At 43.7% G+C, this 15,493-nt stretch overlaps 1 protein-coding gene and 1 long non-coding RNA gene across 2 annotated transcripts; one reads left to right on the forward strand and one right to left on the reverse strand.

The window, feature by feature from the left end:
- Positions 1–621: 621 nt before the first annotated feature.
- On the reverse strand, positions 622–10,793 carry RAB39A (RAB39A, member RAS oncogene family). Its single transcript, XM_062567271.1, has 2 exons — positions 10,471–10,793; positions 622–1,325 (listed from the first exon to the last, which is right to left on the reverse strand). The coding sequence occupies exons 1-2, from the start codon at positions 10,791–10,793 to the stop codon at positions 899–901; spliced, it is 750 nt and encodes a 249-aa protein (XP_062423255.1). The 3' UTR covers positions 622–898.
- LOC134135637 (uncharacterized) lies at positions 4,094–9,001 on the forward strand. Its single transcript, XR_009957328.1, has 2 exons — positions 4,094–4,171; positions 4,970–9,001. It is a non-coding gene; the product is annotated as an uncharacterized LOC134135637 (long non-coding RNA).
- Positions 10,794–15,493: the final 4,700 nt, after the last annotated feature.

Genomic DNA, 15,493 nt, shown 5'->3' on the forward strand with positions numbered 1-15,493 from the left:
ACTTTTTAATTTTTTTTACTTCTAATTAGAAGTAGATTTATTTTTTAAAGCTAATATGAAATTGGTTTGTGTGAATTAACGTAATTCCTCAGGCAACAGTGCGGCTATGACAGTTACCCAGCTGAGGATATGGCCTCCAGAATGTACCTCTAGTATTTAGGAAATCTACATTTTTGTAGATTGTTTTGTATACAAGTCAAATAACAGCTGGATCCTATGTGATGTTACAGTTAGTTTCATTGGCAATTCAGAAGATAGATAGTTAATAATAAATTTCATTGCTTCTATTCCCCATTTTCATATACAAATAAATTGTCTTCTCTAAAACATTCTTTTTCTTTAGTAAGGCTTGTATTCATAGTCATATCAAAAGTGTTTTGGAGCAATCTTTCTGCTTGCTTTCTTCAGTTATCATTATTCTACAGTGTTCTGAACCTTAGTAGTCATTAGCAAACCTGCATTTGAGTAAAGAATCACATTAAAAAACTATAAGGTAAAGTATTTTCTTGTCCAAAACTAAGGCAGGATGAACTAAAGTAATGAGCTCATCTGATCCTCACCTATCAAGGCTTGATTTTAAACTGTACTCAAATACAAAGCCCAGTAGAGGATGTTGTCATGAAGATTATTGCGCTTTCTCAGTATCTTGCTATAGGATTACTTTCTTCAGCGATACATAATTTCTTTTCTTGAATGCCACACAAAGTTACTGTACTCTGTAAAAAAAAGGACTTAAATTTTGATGAAGTTGTGAATTAGACATAAGGAGACAGAAAACAAATTACTATTCTATGATTCAGCTACATCATGATCTAATATTGTTTCAAAATTATTTTGCTGTTAATTAGATTGGCATCGTTTTCTGAACACCTGATGTGCTCTTTGGCGTGCTACAAACTTAACAGATGCACTGTCTTCTGGGCTTTACCGCTTCCTCTGATGAATGTACAACATTTGGAACAAAGCCGCTCTTAACACCTTCCCAGCCATCCTGGATTGTGATTTCTCCTTTTTTTACAAGTTCATAGATGTCTCGGGTAAGAATTGTGAAGGACTCTTCAACATTTGTGGCATCTTTTGCTGAAGTTTCTATGTATTTCATACCACAGTCAGATGACAGTTTTTCAGCTTCTTCTCTGGTAACCTCCCGCTGTGATACTAAGTCGCATTTATGTCCTACTAACAGAAACACGATCTGAAAGGGCTGTACATGCATTTTTGCTTCTTCTAGCCAGTCTTTCACGTGTTCAAAAGATCGCCGATTTGTGATGTCAAACACTAGTAAGCCACCCACAGAATTGCGATAATAAGATCGTGTTATTGATCTGTGAAGAAAAAACAAGAAAAAGGAAAATTAAAATTAAATTACATTTTCACTTTATTTGTAAACACATTACTTTTCCACGTGGCAATGTGGTTTTTTTACTATAATTTTTATGAAATACGTCTTTGCTTTTCTTTAATCAGAATTTATCAGTTTGCCTTCTCTGCACAAAGACGTTCCTTTGTCATATTTCCTTACATTCAAAAGTCACTTTCTAAACGTTCTTTAAATCAACATCTGGCACCAGTTTTGAATGCTGAATACCAGTTTGAATGCAAAGTGCTGTTATTAGTAAATGGTTGCACATATTTGCAGAAGAAAAAAAATCAAATATTTAGCTAATAATTGTTAGCACTGAGGTCCCAGTCCTTCAGTTTTATACACACATGCACTTAACTTCATTCTATTCAGTTATTTCAAAATGAAATATATAGGCAAATGCTGACAAAACTGGAGCCTAGGTTTGTCAGTGTACAAGCATATCCTTTTGCATTCCTTTCAGACAAATTTGTCAGTAGTAAAGTTTGATAAATAATCATAGGTGCTTGTGCTTGTGGGTGGACAGGTAACAGACCACGAAAGGAAACTCCCCAAACAACGCCGTCCAAAATTGACTTGAGCTGAGCAAGCACGTACTTGTTAGAGCGCTGACAAAGAGCACTTCCACCTCTAGCAGACCTTTCACATAGAGTTTCAAAAACTCTTTATATTGTATTTATCCTTTTTTTCGCATGATACTTCTAGAACTAGCAACAAATACTCTACGTTGCAGAGCATTCTCTGGAAGTAATTTTGGAAAGCGGAAACCCTTCCTCTGAGAGAAAAGATTTTTAATGAGCTCTAGGAAGAGAAAAAAAAAGTGTTTGTTAGAATGTAGATGGAGAAAGATAAAGGGACTGAAAAATTATTCTAAGCTGGTATTCATGGGCAATAGGGGAGGATGGCAAAAGTGAGACGAGCCATTTTAAAAGAAGTGACAACAGTCATTTTTGGAAATGATAATATAGCGAAGAATTAATTCTATTTTATCTTATGATAGCGAAGAGAATATAGTTTCAGAACATAATGGATCAGAATGAACTGTACCCAGAAACACATTCTTCTGTAACAGTAACTCCCACTGATTTGCAGGTAATCATATGTTATATAGTCTTTTATAATAATTTGAACAGAGGTATAATTAGCTGCAATAGTCATATTACAGAGAAGTAAGTGTAGTTAGATAAGGCTTAGCTTTCTTTAGATAACTAAATTCCTTTAGCCATGGCAAACTGCATTAGATATGGTTTTATCTAGATAACAGGGAGGGATTGTTTGTCCTATTTTTCAGAAAGATCTTTTATGCATTCTCAGCAACAGAGTCCATGGAGTTTGTCTCTGAACCATTTCAATGTGAAGACAATAGGATGTAAAGACAAACTCTAAGGCTCATTCTAGCATGGATATGAAAAATGATATGTGATTTTCAAAAATTATTTAATACTGTAAATAAGGGCTATCATATTCTGTGATATATTGAATAAAAAGTACTATATGAATGTGTTTAAGGTTTTTGTAAGTGGTATTTTTGCAGTGGAGCAGTTGCAAACGCAAATGAGTACCTCAAAATACAAGTGGCTTTAGACTAAGGAAAATATGTAAAGAAAAATGGCATTAAATCTGGAAAAGTAGACTAATGCAACCAATTTTCAGAAACTACCTGGAAAACAGTTATGCTAAAAGAAATGTATTAGGTGGTGAAGTAAGTTAGTATTGAAAAAGTACTGCATCATCTACCAAACATTTTTATACAGAATGATGCCGTATTGTATATGTATTGCTATGTGCTTATACGTAGAAGTCTATATCCTCATGTATGTAACTCACTTCAGCAGAGTTATGGCAATTTATACTAGTTGATAATCTAGGCCATCATGTTTAATTATGTGTATGTATTGTCTGTAACAAAGGTGGCTAATAGCATCTGTAGCTTTGTGCTGTACATTACAACAACTGGAAGTATATATGAGAGAGGCAGCAGTCACTTTTCTATATTTTTGGTATGTATCATTTGAAATTAGTTTGCTCATACCAAAAAAAGTTAGATATACTAGTGATACTTTTAAAAACAGTAAGAAAAGAAAGTAGGGGGAAAATATAAAAGAAAGTATAAAAAATAAACATGATCTCATTATGTGCTGCTTAACCGATTGTCTAACATCTGAGAAAGGATGATGTTTGTTGAAATATGGTCTATAAATATTTGAATAGGCTTACTATTCAGATGAATTATTATTTACCTTTTCTTTTTTTAAAAAAAAAGAAAGTATTCCTGGGAAATAAGATAAATTTTTGAAACAGAAAGTTTAAGCCATCAGTTTTGAAAAATATCTGGGCACATAAATGTGGTAGCTTGTTCAACAGTGTCTAAAACATTTGACTTAGATATGACAATCAGAGTAGATAAATATTAGATGAATACATTTTTGGTGGATAGTTACTTGGAAAATGAACTGTGTAAAGTATATGTTCCTATATGTACCCCTAATGTACCCATAATGCACCCATTTATGTCCTGTATCATGCCTAGAAAGAGCAAAGAAGCATTGAATTAGATGATCTGGTAGATCTCTGGTTTTATTTTATTTTTCTCTGTGAAGCTAAGTGCAAGGCCAATGTTTGACCTGATAAGGCTGAGAATTACAGCAGCAACATCCTAAACGTATGCTCTGCTCAGCTGCTAACCTACCTAAGGTGCTGACGCGTCTGAGACATACTCTGATGTGTTCTTCAGGGCGGTGTGGGCTGGGGGCAGTGCCTGCCTTCACTCCTGGCTCATATAGGAGTTAAGACCAACCACGGCTCCCGGTAAGTGTCCTGAAGGGTTCTGCTGGGCAAGGTTTCACCAGAACACACCTAACACACTCAGATGGGTTCAAACTCCTCACCAAATGTAGATGAACTTGCTTTCTTTCAGCACAGTGAATATACCAATCTTTCACACAGATTCCTAGTGCATTAGTTCACCAGATGCAGGTTAGTGCTCACAGGACACTTGATAGAGGCTACTCTAAATGTTTTGCTTAGAACCCTTTTAGACTTTACCTTTTTAGAGGGCAGCTAGAGTGGGCTACTCAGCAAGTGAAACTGAATTTGGAGCTGAGTGTGACAGCAAGGCGGGTGGGAGCAATTATCTCACTGACGAAGGTGCTGTCCCATGGCACCCATGTAAGAGCAGAACAGACCTGCTGACAGTGGCCATGGTCAGTGACAGCAAGTGAGTGCCAGATAAATCTGTAGTGATGAGGCAGGGCTAAGTCAGGAAGACAGGTATGTGAGTCAGGGTCTGAGTCAGGATCAGTAAGGTGCAGGACTGGGTGCAGACATACCTACAGCAGAGCTCAGGCAAGAACCAAGGGTGAGAGGCACCAATGAAGCTTCTCACAGCTCTTTTCACAGCAATCCAGTCCCAAGCTACAATTGCACCATGTCACAGCTGGTCTTTGAATACAGGCAGCCAGATCCCTCGTAGGGCAAAATGTTGCACAGCATGTTGATGCACTCAGAGCCCTGAAAGTTATGTTTTATAAAAGCCATAAATATAGGCAGTTATGCCTTAAAAAGAGGAAGGGTGTTGTTCATCCTCATTTTCACTTTTGTTCTCAGGGGGTGATTCCAGGCTGTGCATTCCAGGTGGGCAGAAACTTCTCAAAGCAACAAATTTTCAATTCCATTTCCAAACCCATCATTTCTCCGTGGTTATCTTTGGGCGACTTCCTACATTATCAGCCTGGTTCTTCAGACCCTGCACAAGGTACCTTCCTAGTATAAGGTTGTGGATCCCATTCCAGGATATGCTATCTATTATTGAATTTTTAAATTGTTTAAAAGATGTACTTCTCAGCCTACTCTATTCTGATACAGCTGAAAGGAAAAATGTTTAATTTCAACACAGGACATTTTTCTACAGTATAAGCACCATCTCAGTGATTACAAAGACCACAAAGCAATCCTGAGTTAGTTTAGAAACTGCAGCCTAGAAAGAAGATAATTCAAGGGAGAAATGGTAGTCTACAAAATCACAGAGAGAGCAGACATAGACTGATTGTTCATCTCTTCAAGTACAAAAGTTAGAGGCTACTAAACATAGCTAGTAGGAGCCAAATTCAAAATAAAAACCCCAAATGATGGTCCTTCATGCAACAGGTGGTAGATGTGTGCATCTCAATGGGAAAGATGTTATGAATGCAAAGAGTTTATCTGAAGTCCATGGAAGTCTGAACAAACACTGAACAAGAGACTGATAGAGGTTTATTGAATAGACAAACCACACCAGGCTCAAGAAATCCCTCAAATTGAAAGTACGGGCTCACGGAGTACCCAGGAGAATTCAAAGGCTCTATCAGAGACAGGATACCTTTCAACACTGTCTCCCATAACATCCTCACAGACAAGCTGATGAAGTATGGGCCAGATGAGTGAGGTGCACTGAAAACTGGCTGGACAAACTTAGATGGTTGTGATGACTGACAAGGAGTCTAGTTGGAGGTCAGTAACTACTGTTGTACCCTAAGGGTCAAAACTGAGTCCAAACCTGTTTAACATCTTTATTAATGATCTAGATGATGGGGCAGAGTGCACCCTCAGCAAGTCTGCAGATGACATAAAACTGGAAAGTGCAGCTGATAAGTCAACTGGTTGTGCTGCCATTCAGAGGAACCTTGATATCCATAAGAGATGGACAGAGAGGACCTCAGGAAGTTCAACAAAGGGAAATGCCAAGCCTTGCACCTGGGAATGAATAACCCCCTGCACCAGGACAGGCTGGGGGGTGACCAGCTGGAAAGCAGCTTTGCAGAGAAGAACTTGGGGGTCCTGAGGGACAACAAGGTGACCAAGAGCCAGCAATGTGTTCCTTGTGGCCAAGAAGGCCAATGGTATCCTGCGGTGCATTGGGAAGAGCATTGCCATCAGGTTGAGAGACACAATCCTTCCCCTCTACTCAGTCCTAGCGCGGCCACACCTGGAGTAATGTGTCTGGTTCTGGGATCCCCAGTATGAGAGAGGCATGGACAAACCGGAGTCCAGCAAATGGGCCACAAGATGATTTATGGACTGGAGCATCTATCATACAATGAAAGGCTGTGAGAGCTGGGACTGTTCTGCCTGGAGAAGAGAAGGCTCAAGGGGATCTTATCAATATGTATAAATACCTGATGGGATAAAAAGACAGGGTCAGACTCTTCTCAGTAGTGCCCAATGACAGGGTGAGATGCAACGGGCACAAACTGAAACACAGGAAGCTGCATCTGAACAAAGGAAAATTTTTCCCTGAGAGGGTGACTGAGCACTGGAGTGGGTTGCCTAGGGAGACTGTAGAGTCTCCATCTCTGGAGATACTCCAAAGTCATCTGGATAAGGTACTGGGCAGCAGGCTCTAGGTGACCCTGCTTGAGCAGAGGAGTTGGACTAGCTGATCTCCGGAGGTCCCTTCCAACTTAAAACATTCTGTGATCTTGTGATTCTTTGAGTATGGACTTTAGACTATGGCCTTTCTTGTGCTCTTTCACAAGAAGAGAATATATCCACTTGCATGATTATACACAGTTAAGTGCTGCAAAATCAGATTCTAAGAGTAAAGTGAAGTTTTTCACTGCATTATTGTTATTACTTTTTAAATAGAAGAAAAATACAGGGTTCTGCAAGTTGTCCAAGTCAGGATGAAGTACTGGTGACAGATTAGATTTGATGCAGTCCAACTTTTTCATAAAGAATGCTCAAATTTCAGTTTCCCATATTATCAAGAAATCTGCATGTAGATCATAAATTCTTGTTGAAATTATGGCTTCTCATTTACAGTAAATTTTATTTCAGCTAATTAATTCTGATTGAATTAGCATTATGGAAGGGAAAAATACTGGCTAGAACAGAAGTCATCTTCTTAGCTTAATCTAAATATTAGATTAAAGATATAAGACCCTAATTAATACGCTGAAGAAAAGCTTTGCTAAGATGATGCCCACTGAACAATTGTTTCTAAACATGAATTAGATGTATTAATCACATAAGACTATGGCTTTAGAGTGACTAAATCAGTCACTGTTTTTTTCTCATGATCCTAGTGATAGTTGCTAGGATGGACCAAACTTTCACTAAAAGCTGTATCTAATTTCAAAGACTTATTTTTATACCATGACTAAAAACTACACTGTAATGATACTGACTTTGAAACTATGTATTGCTTACCTAAAAAGAAGAATAAGGATAGTGTTTTATTCTTAAGCTATTAGAAATGGAATGTATCTAGTTAATATCATGGTTTAATAACATTGGGTTAGGATAATTGAGATATCCCCACAATATTTTTTCCTAAATTCTTGAAATAAACTCTCAGTTTTAATAGTGCTAGTAAGTACTTCACAGCCTTGGAATTTCCATGATTTAAATACATATCGTTGGACTTAAACACAGGAAAATTAAACAAGAAATTCACAGCAAAATAGACAATGAGAAACACATTGCCAAAGAAGAAAATTGCTGTAAATGACAACTAATTTCAAGTTGGAAAGAAACACAGGGTGTACCCCGTGCTTACCTTAGTCTGTGTTATGGGCCTTAGTCTATACTCTGCAAGTCTGCAGGTTCTTGTTTCAGTAAGCTGTTTAAGGCATTGGTCAAGGTTAGCTGCTGTTTGTGCAGCAGCTAGCACAATGGGAAATTCTGACGCCTTACTGCTGTCAAAGTAAATATAATACATAACTGTACTATCTGAGCTCAAAATAAGTAAACTACCCAGTGTCTTGTTTGCAGCTTGTTCACCCTTGTTGTGGAAGTAGTAAGAATTACTTTGAGAATAATACAAAGAATGCTCCATTTTAAAAATAATTTCCAAGAACATACATGAAATTCTGTTGAAATACAGCAGCATCACTGAAGTAGACACATGCAAAACTTTTCCCGAAGCAAAATTTCCAAGAAAATGAGTGTTCTCTTTTAAGAGAGTGTGATGGCAGGGGTGTCAGACTTTACTTTTCCTCTTTTGCTAGGTCCTTGCCTAGGACCAAGAAAAGGAGGTTGTTGTACAGCCAGTATTTTGCCTTGTACACAGGAAATTCTCCAGGGAGCTTTTAAGGCAGGTTTTACTTCCTCCAAACTACCAATGCAACTGAGTTAGAGTAGAGCAAACTGTCTGTATTCCAGAAAATTAGATAACTTCTTGGAATAATTAGTTCTTCCCCAATAATAACTTTGCTTGTGATCTGTAATCTTCTTCATTAGCAGAGAACAGAATGTGCAAGTTTCTAACCTGTGGTGTACAATTTAGTAAAATATGCATAATTTATTTGACTGAATGTAAAATAGACTATAAAATGAATGTTGTGATATTTTGTACATCAGTTGACAAGAAATTAGCAGCAGGAAAGTAAACACAGATATTTAAAACTACTTCCTCCAGTTTGTGTCTTCTGGATATTAGACAAAACACAGATGTATACTAATAGTAAATTTTAAAGCAACTGAATGCATGACTCATCACTGTATATCCCCTGAGCATTCTCAGTTTAAATGATATCTATCATTTGATTCAAAATGTATGCAAAACACGGTGTATTTGCATTCCTTTCAGTCAAGTGCCGTGTCATTGGCCATCCTGGCCATTTGTCAGAATATTCAAAATAAAGCAGTTATAAATACTTAGTCATTTGTTTACATGTATTTTATGTTTGTTTGCTGGAAAGCACAGGGAGGATGAAGAATGCTGAGTGTTGGCACTGTTAATTTCTTTGCTAAACTTGCAGAGGCCTGTCTGCAAAGATATGTATAAGCTCCTGACTCATGCAAGCTCAGGAAAGTTTGTTGTTGTTGTTGTTTCTCCACTGTAAAGCTTGTAATTGAAAACAAAGGGTTGATATGCCCTAGTAAAATATTGAAATCCCACTTTGGCAGCTGAGTGGGAGAATCTACATAGTTGCTGGGGAGAAAAATAGGGAACTAAAAAAACCCCTCTTTCCTACAAGGAAGGGACCCATTTTAACCCTATTGCTAAAATCCCAGTGGCAAGTGTGCAGTTTAAGCACCACGTATTGCAACAGATAGATGGGCCTAATGCATTAGCCTCCTCCCCGCGTTTGTACCTAGCTTATAGATACTACTGAACCCAAAGTCCAAAATATATCCATACACAAATTGCCTGAGGTGGCAAGCAGTAAAGATAAAACAGAGAGTCACAAGAGTGTGTGACTTTGTAATGACAGAGCTACCTGAATGAATAATAGTATCAGCTTGTAAGCTGGGGAAGGACTGCGATCCTTTTGGGACAGGAAAGGAGGGTAGTTTTGTTACCTGTCTGTGGTAGAGGGGAGAAAAGAGGGGATTTAATACTCGGAGTAGCATGTAGGCAACTGCACTAGTTCAGCTGCACTATAGATGACGGGAGTACTAGTGAAGGCTCCTGGTAACCCTCAGCGGAGAGCAGATGGAGAAGGCCGATACAGCCACAGCGAGCGACTGTAACCGTCTGCCCTACGGCTCCGGCGCTGCCGGAGCTGCCCCGGTGCTGGCAGTGCTGCTGTGCCGGGAGGGGGGCGAGCGGGGAGGCGGCCCGGCCCCTCGGGCTGCACGGGAGGGAGAGTTACGGCAGAGGGAAACGCTGCAGGGGAGGATTAGTTCTAAGGTGATGACAAAGTAAGAATGGAGAGGGAAGCAGAGAGCTCCTGCTGCAAGGCAGGAAAAACCGTGGAGGAGGGGTCGCTACCCTGGCTTTGGGGCTTCAGGGCAGGGATGAGGGAGGGCAGGAGAAGCGGGACGAGGCCACTTGTTACCCCCACGGTGTGAGCTGGGGGGAGGGGGAGCGGCTGTTCCCCAGTGGGGCGGAGGGGAAGGCTAGGAGAGGAGGCAGCTCCCGGGGGTGCTGCTGGGCAGCAGGGCAGGGCGGCTGCTGGGCAACGGGCTGCGGGGCCGGGGCTCGGTGGGCCATGGGGGGCGGGGGGGGGGCTGAGTGGGGCACAGCAGCCAGGCGGGTGCAGAGCCGGACGTGCCGGGGGGAGGCAAAGCCCGTGAGGCAGGGGACGGCGCTGGCGGATGAGGTGGGGGCGCAGGGCGGCGGGGCCGGGGCCGCGCCGGTTCCGGGGGGCGGCCGGGCGGCGCGCAGGGCCCGGCTCCCGTACCTGAAGCGCTCCTGCCCGGCCGTGTCCCACAGCTGCAGCTTGACCCTCTTGCCGGGCTCGATCTCCACGAGCCGCGAGAAGAAGTCCACCCCCACGGTGGGGTCGGAGTGCAGCGGCCCCGGGAAGCGGCCCTCGGTGAAGCGGTGCAGGAGGCAGGACTTGCCCACGGTGGAGTCGCCCAGCACGATCAGCCGGAACTGATAGATCCAAATCGCCGCGTCCATGGCGGCCCCGGCCGGGCCCGGCTCCGCCTTGGGGCTCTTCCTGGGGCTCCTGCGCGGCCGGTGCCTGCACCGCGCTCCGATCGCCCCCACGCCCGGCATCGGCGCGGCGGGGCGGGCGGCGGCGGGCGCGCGGGGCCGCTCCGGGGGCCGGCGGCGCGGGCGAGGCCGGGGCCGGGGCCCCCGTGGCCGCTCGCGGGGCGCCGCGCGGGCTCCCGCGGCCGCGCGGGCGGGGCGCGGCGCGGCGCGGCGCGGCGGGCGGGGCGGCGGGGCGGGGGCGCCGCCGGCGCTGTCCCTTCAGCACCGCGCCGCCCCGCGCCGCCTCGCCCCGCCCGCTCTGCGGCGGCGCCCGCCCCGCCGCCCGCCGCCGCCGCGGCCCCGGGCGCCGCTCAGCCCGCGGAGCCGCCCCTCGCCCGGGCAACAAGTGGCGAGGGGCCAGCGGGAAGGGCGAGGCCGGGGCAGCGGGGGCGAGGGCGGCGTGGGGAAGAAGGTGCCACATAACCGGGCGGCTGCGGCGGGGGGTTTGGAAGGCAGCGTGCGAGGAGAACGGAAATCCCGGGGGAGGGAGAGGAGAGGGCAGCTCGGCAGCCGGCAGAGGGGCGGGGAGGCGAAGGAAGGAGCCCTGCTGCTGGGGCGGGAGGAGGACGGGAGCCAGCCGGAGGAGCGTGAGCCGGCGGGGTACGGACGGAGAAGCAGAGGAGCAAATGGTGAAGGTGGGCTGGCAGGAGGGCAAAGGGAACGGAGGGTCAGAGAACGGATCCGCCCGGAGAGAGCAGTGCAAGCTGCCTGAAGAGAAGGCATAGCACCGGCAACGGCAGGGACAGACAGTCTTCATTTCCAGGGGCACAAACTGCCTTTTTTGGCCTTGGTGAAAATTCCCGCACCTCCTGCTAGTGGGACGATTCCCTCGGTGTAGACGTCCTCCTAAGAAACTTCTTTGCTTCTTGGGATCTTCAGCTAAGTGTCACGTTATCATAAATCTCCTGAGCAGCTGATTCCTCAGAGTTCTCTGTCTGTCTCAGGACTACACAGGGTAACAAATGCCAACAGGCCAAGACGGCTGTTAAGGGCATTGGGGCCAAACAGGATCCTCAGCCTTCTGGCAGGAGCTGCAGCAGCTTCTGCGACTCGGGCTGGGATAAGGGGCACGGGACAGGAGCCCGTGAGCTGACCCGAGTAGGCTGAGTGAGCTGTGAAGTAGGGTGCTGCTGGCAGAGGATCAGCAGTAAGTGGATACTCGTATGAATGGGCACTTTGATAGTGAAAGGACAGGGAGAGGAGATGGGCAGCATTTTTTTTTTTTTTTCAGGCAGCCTGCTGTTTTCCTCTGTTAGTATCAGGCACAGATGCAACTAAACACATAACTTTGTGGTGGGCTAGGGCTGTATCAGAGACCATGCTTCTTCGGTGTCCAGTTCTGGGCTCCCTCAGTACAAGAGAGACATGGAGCTACTGCAGAGAGTCCAGCGTAGGGCTACAAAGATGATCAGAGGGCTGGAGCATCTGCCCTGTGAGGAACGGCTGCGAGAGCTGAGCCTCTTCAGCCTGGGGAAGAGAAGACTGAGGGGGGATCTGATCAATGTGAAGGGAGGGTGTCAAGGGGACGGAGACAAACTCTTTTCAGTTGTCCCGTGTGACAGGACAAGAGGCAATGGGCAGAAATTGAAGCACAGGAAGTTCCGCCTGACCGTGAGGGGGAATTTCTTCACTGAGAGAGTGACAGAGCACTGGCACAGGTTGCCCAGAGAGGTTGTGGAGTCTCCTCTGGAGATGTTCAAGGCCCCCCTGTATGCAACCCTGTCTAACATGCTCTAGGTGACCCTGCTGAGTGGGGAGGTTGGACTAGATGATCCCCAGAGGTCCTGTCCAATCTTACTGATTCTATGATTCTAGTATTCTATGATTCTGCAGCTCTGAGTATTTTCATTGTTCAAGTGTGGTTTTGTTATTCTAATGTGCTAGCTAGTCATGAGATTTAGAGTTGATAGTTTTGTTTCCCCACGTAGGCTGAGGTACACTGCAGCTCCGCAGTGTGAACGAGAACAACGGAGCAAGAGCTGGCCAAGGGTAGGGTGAAGCCAGAAGAAGAGGAGTTTGCACGCACTGCTCAGGAGCTCATGCTCCCCTGCCAGAAATGAACTGGCTGAGCCTGGCTGGGATGTGTAAGCACAGCTGTCCTGGGGCAGATGAGGCCAGACAACCCCAGAAGCTTCCAGCAGACTTGACCTGGCAGTCCAGAAGCTGTTAAGGGCAAGGCTGCCAGAGGGATTTATCTTGCTGCACACACTGAGTTGAAGCTGTAGGATGCTGCCTGCTCCAAGAATCCTGACTCTCCAAGGACCTTCTAGGCTGTCAAGTCAATCCCCAGAATTTAAGTGGCTGTATCTGTGTGGGTCTCTGTTTGTGTTTCCCCCCCAAACCCTGCACATTTCTCCTCCCTACTTTGACAAGCTATCCTTGAAAAAACTAAATGAAAAATAGCTTGTGCCTAACTGGTTGCTCCTTTGAGTAACAATAGAAGAATAGAAGAATAGAAGAATAAAACAATGTTACCTTGGATAAATGAATCTTCAGAAGGATAAAATCACTCCAGTTCTTCCAGTTTTATATGGAACAAGCTTACAAGTAATTCTAAGGCATCTTTTCCTAAGTGTTTTGACAAAAGTGGCACTTAGGTAAAAGAAGTGGAAATCTATGTGTGAAACAGAAGTGTGAGGTACGAGATACAGGTAGCTCTGATTCTTGCTGGAAATAAACAGGAGAAAATTTTAAATGGTCTTTACAGATTATATAATACCTGGATCCTGCCTGGGTCACCACCCCGGCTAACACCTGTGGATCTTCAGAGTTTGAAGCATAAACTTTCTAGCTTTGATGTACAGCAGACTGCTGTCCTCTGTGGGTCAGGATTGGGAGACACTCACAGTAATGAGTCACACAGCACACTTATTCCTAACATCTAATAAAAGTCAATTTACCTACTGCATTTACAGTTAAGCTAAACATATATATTTTGAAGGCTTCCAGTCCAGTCTATCTAACTAAACCCAGTGTTGTAGAAATATAGTGGTATCTAAATTCACACTTATCCAAGCACAACCATACGTAATCATTTGGGGACGTTTTGAATGTCGTGTCCTAAATGCTACCTAAAGAACCTTTACTTTTCAGGTTTGATGTGAGGTGGACAAGGTGGGTGTTTTACCCTAAGTCATTCAGCTTTTAGTAGTTTACCAGAGAGTGCAGATGCCCTGGCAGTGCATAGTACATCACAAAGATCTCTGACTGCCACAGTACCTTACAAAAATGGGGATGAGGAGCTGGAAGAGTTAAAGCAGAGAGGTTAGAGCAGCAGCATGAACCCGGCCCTTTTCAAGATAGTTTCCACTACTTGGGCATTGGCAGCTTCGATGAGCTCTTCCCCGGATTAATCAAACCAAAATTCTTGGAAATATTAAGAATAAAACCCAAATGTAGACCTTCATATCTACTGCATTATTAGCTAGGTGACTTTACTAAGCCATAAATGCAAGATAGTCTAAAAAATTCCAATTTCTTTCCACACTTCTGACTTGCTGTGGATCTTTGGCACCTTTCTTTAAGTGGTTAAGTCGCTATAGATTTACTTCATGGTGTTACCGAGGCTTAAAGAAACATGGGCCAAAGTAATTGCTTCTCAACCCCAGTCAACCAGAACCTTTGCACTCAAGAATCTAAGAGAACTCAGATGCCAGGCCTGTTTTTATGGTGTTTGTTCCTGCTCAGAGGCTGATACAGCTGCTCATTTTATCAGAGAAGGTTTCTATATATGCAAGCTGTTGGAAGATGTTACTATCTATCTTTCTTGAGAAGAGTAGGATTGCAGGTGGGATAGTTTCTGCTGATAAGCAATGATTTTCCTTCTTGTAAGATGCCACAAAACCAGCTGGGTTTCACATGATGGTGGGAAGAATATTTCTTAAACCATAGCATTTTGGTAATATTTCTTCTGTTGACTTCTTTGATGCACACACTTAAACTTAGTTCCAGAGTAGCAGAACGCCAATCATTATGTTGAAATAACCAGTCTGCCCTAAAAATCTCCTAAGTAATATGAGAGCAAATCTGCTGCCGTTCTCACTTTCTGCACTTCAGTGCGTTTCACACTTTCTCCTGTAGTGTTAATTAGCGAGTGCCTTAACTCTTGTTGAAGCTAATATAAACCTCAGCTCTGGTTTATGGAAATTTCTGTTCTCAGTAAAGGAGCATAAATAAATGTCTTTAAGCAATTCATTAAAAATGATTAAAAGATGAAGCAAAAAGCAGAACAGTGTATTTCAGTGTTTTTCTATGAGTAAGTGGAGACACAAATGCAAGTCAACAACACACTTTTATTAAAGTCTACATCTTGAGTTTGTATTTCAATGTACTGTATTAAGGAACCAAATTAGACCGTCAGCCTCACCTAAATGCAGAGTGGCATTTATTCAATCAAGTGTTGCCCATGCACAAGGAAAAATGGTTTCAGGGAGGCCACTTGTCTCATCCTAGAAGGCTGAGTCGTGCCCCCAAAATGCGTAATTTCTCCCAGTTGATTATAAAGGCAGTCTAGACAATAAGGTCACATATATGTGACTACGCTGTGGATGTCTAAAGTTAGGTGAGATTTACCGCATCCCAGGAGTCCTTCCATTGTCTTGAAGTTCTTCTATATATCAGAAGGATGAGGTTCTGTGATTTACCTTCCCACACTGCAGGTCAGTGCAATTCAATGCTAGCAAACACTATCATAAAGACAAATCAAACTGATGTTGCATCAGATG

Source organism: Rhea pennata, chromosome 1 (assembly GCF_028389875.1).
Source record: "Rhea pennata isolate bPtePen1 chromosome 1, bPtePen1.pri, whole genome shotgun sequence".
Classification (NCBI taxonomy): domain Eukaryota; kingdom Metazoa; phylum Chordata; class Aves; order Rheiformes; family Rheidae; genus Rhea; species Rhea pennata.

Excerpts from the sequence above, each read along its gene's own strand:
- RAB39A (XM_062567271.1), bottom strand. The coding sequence starts at position 10,793 with ATGCCGGGCGTGGGGGCGATCGGAGCGCGGTGCAGGCACCGGCCGCGC. Across the intron at positions 1,326-10,470 it reads GCCGGGCAGGAGCGCTTCAG|ATCAATAACACGATCTTATT; the intron begins GTACGGGAGCCG and ends TTTTCTTCACAG.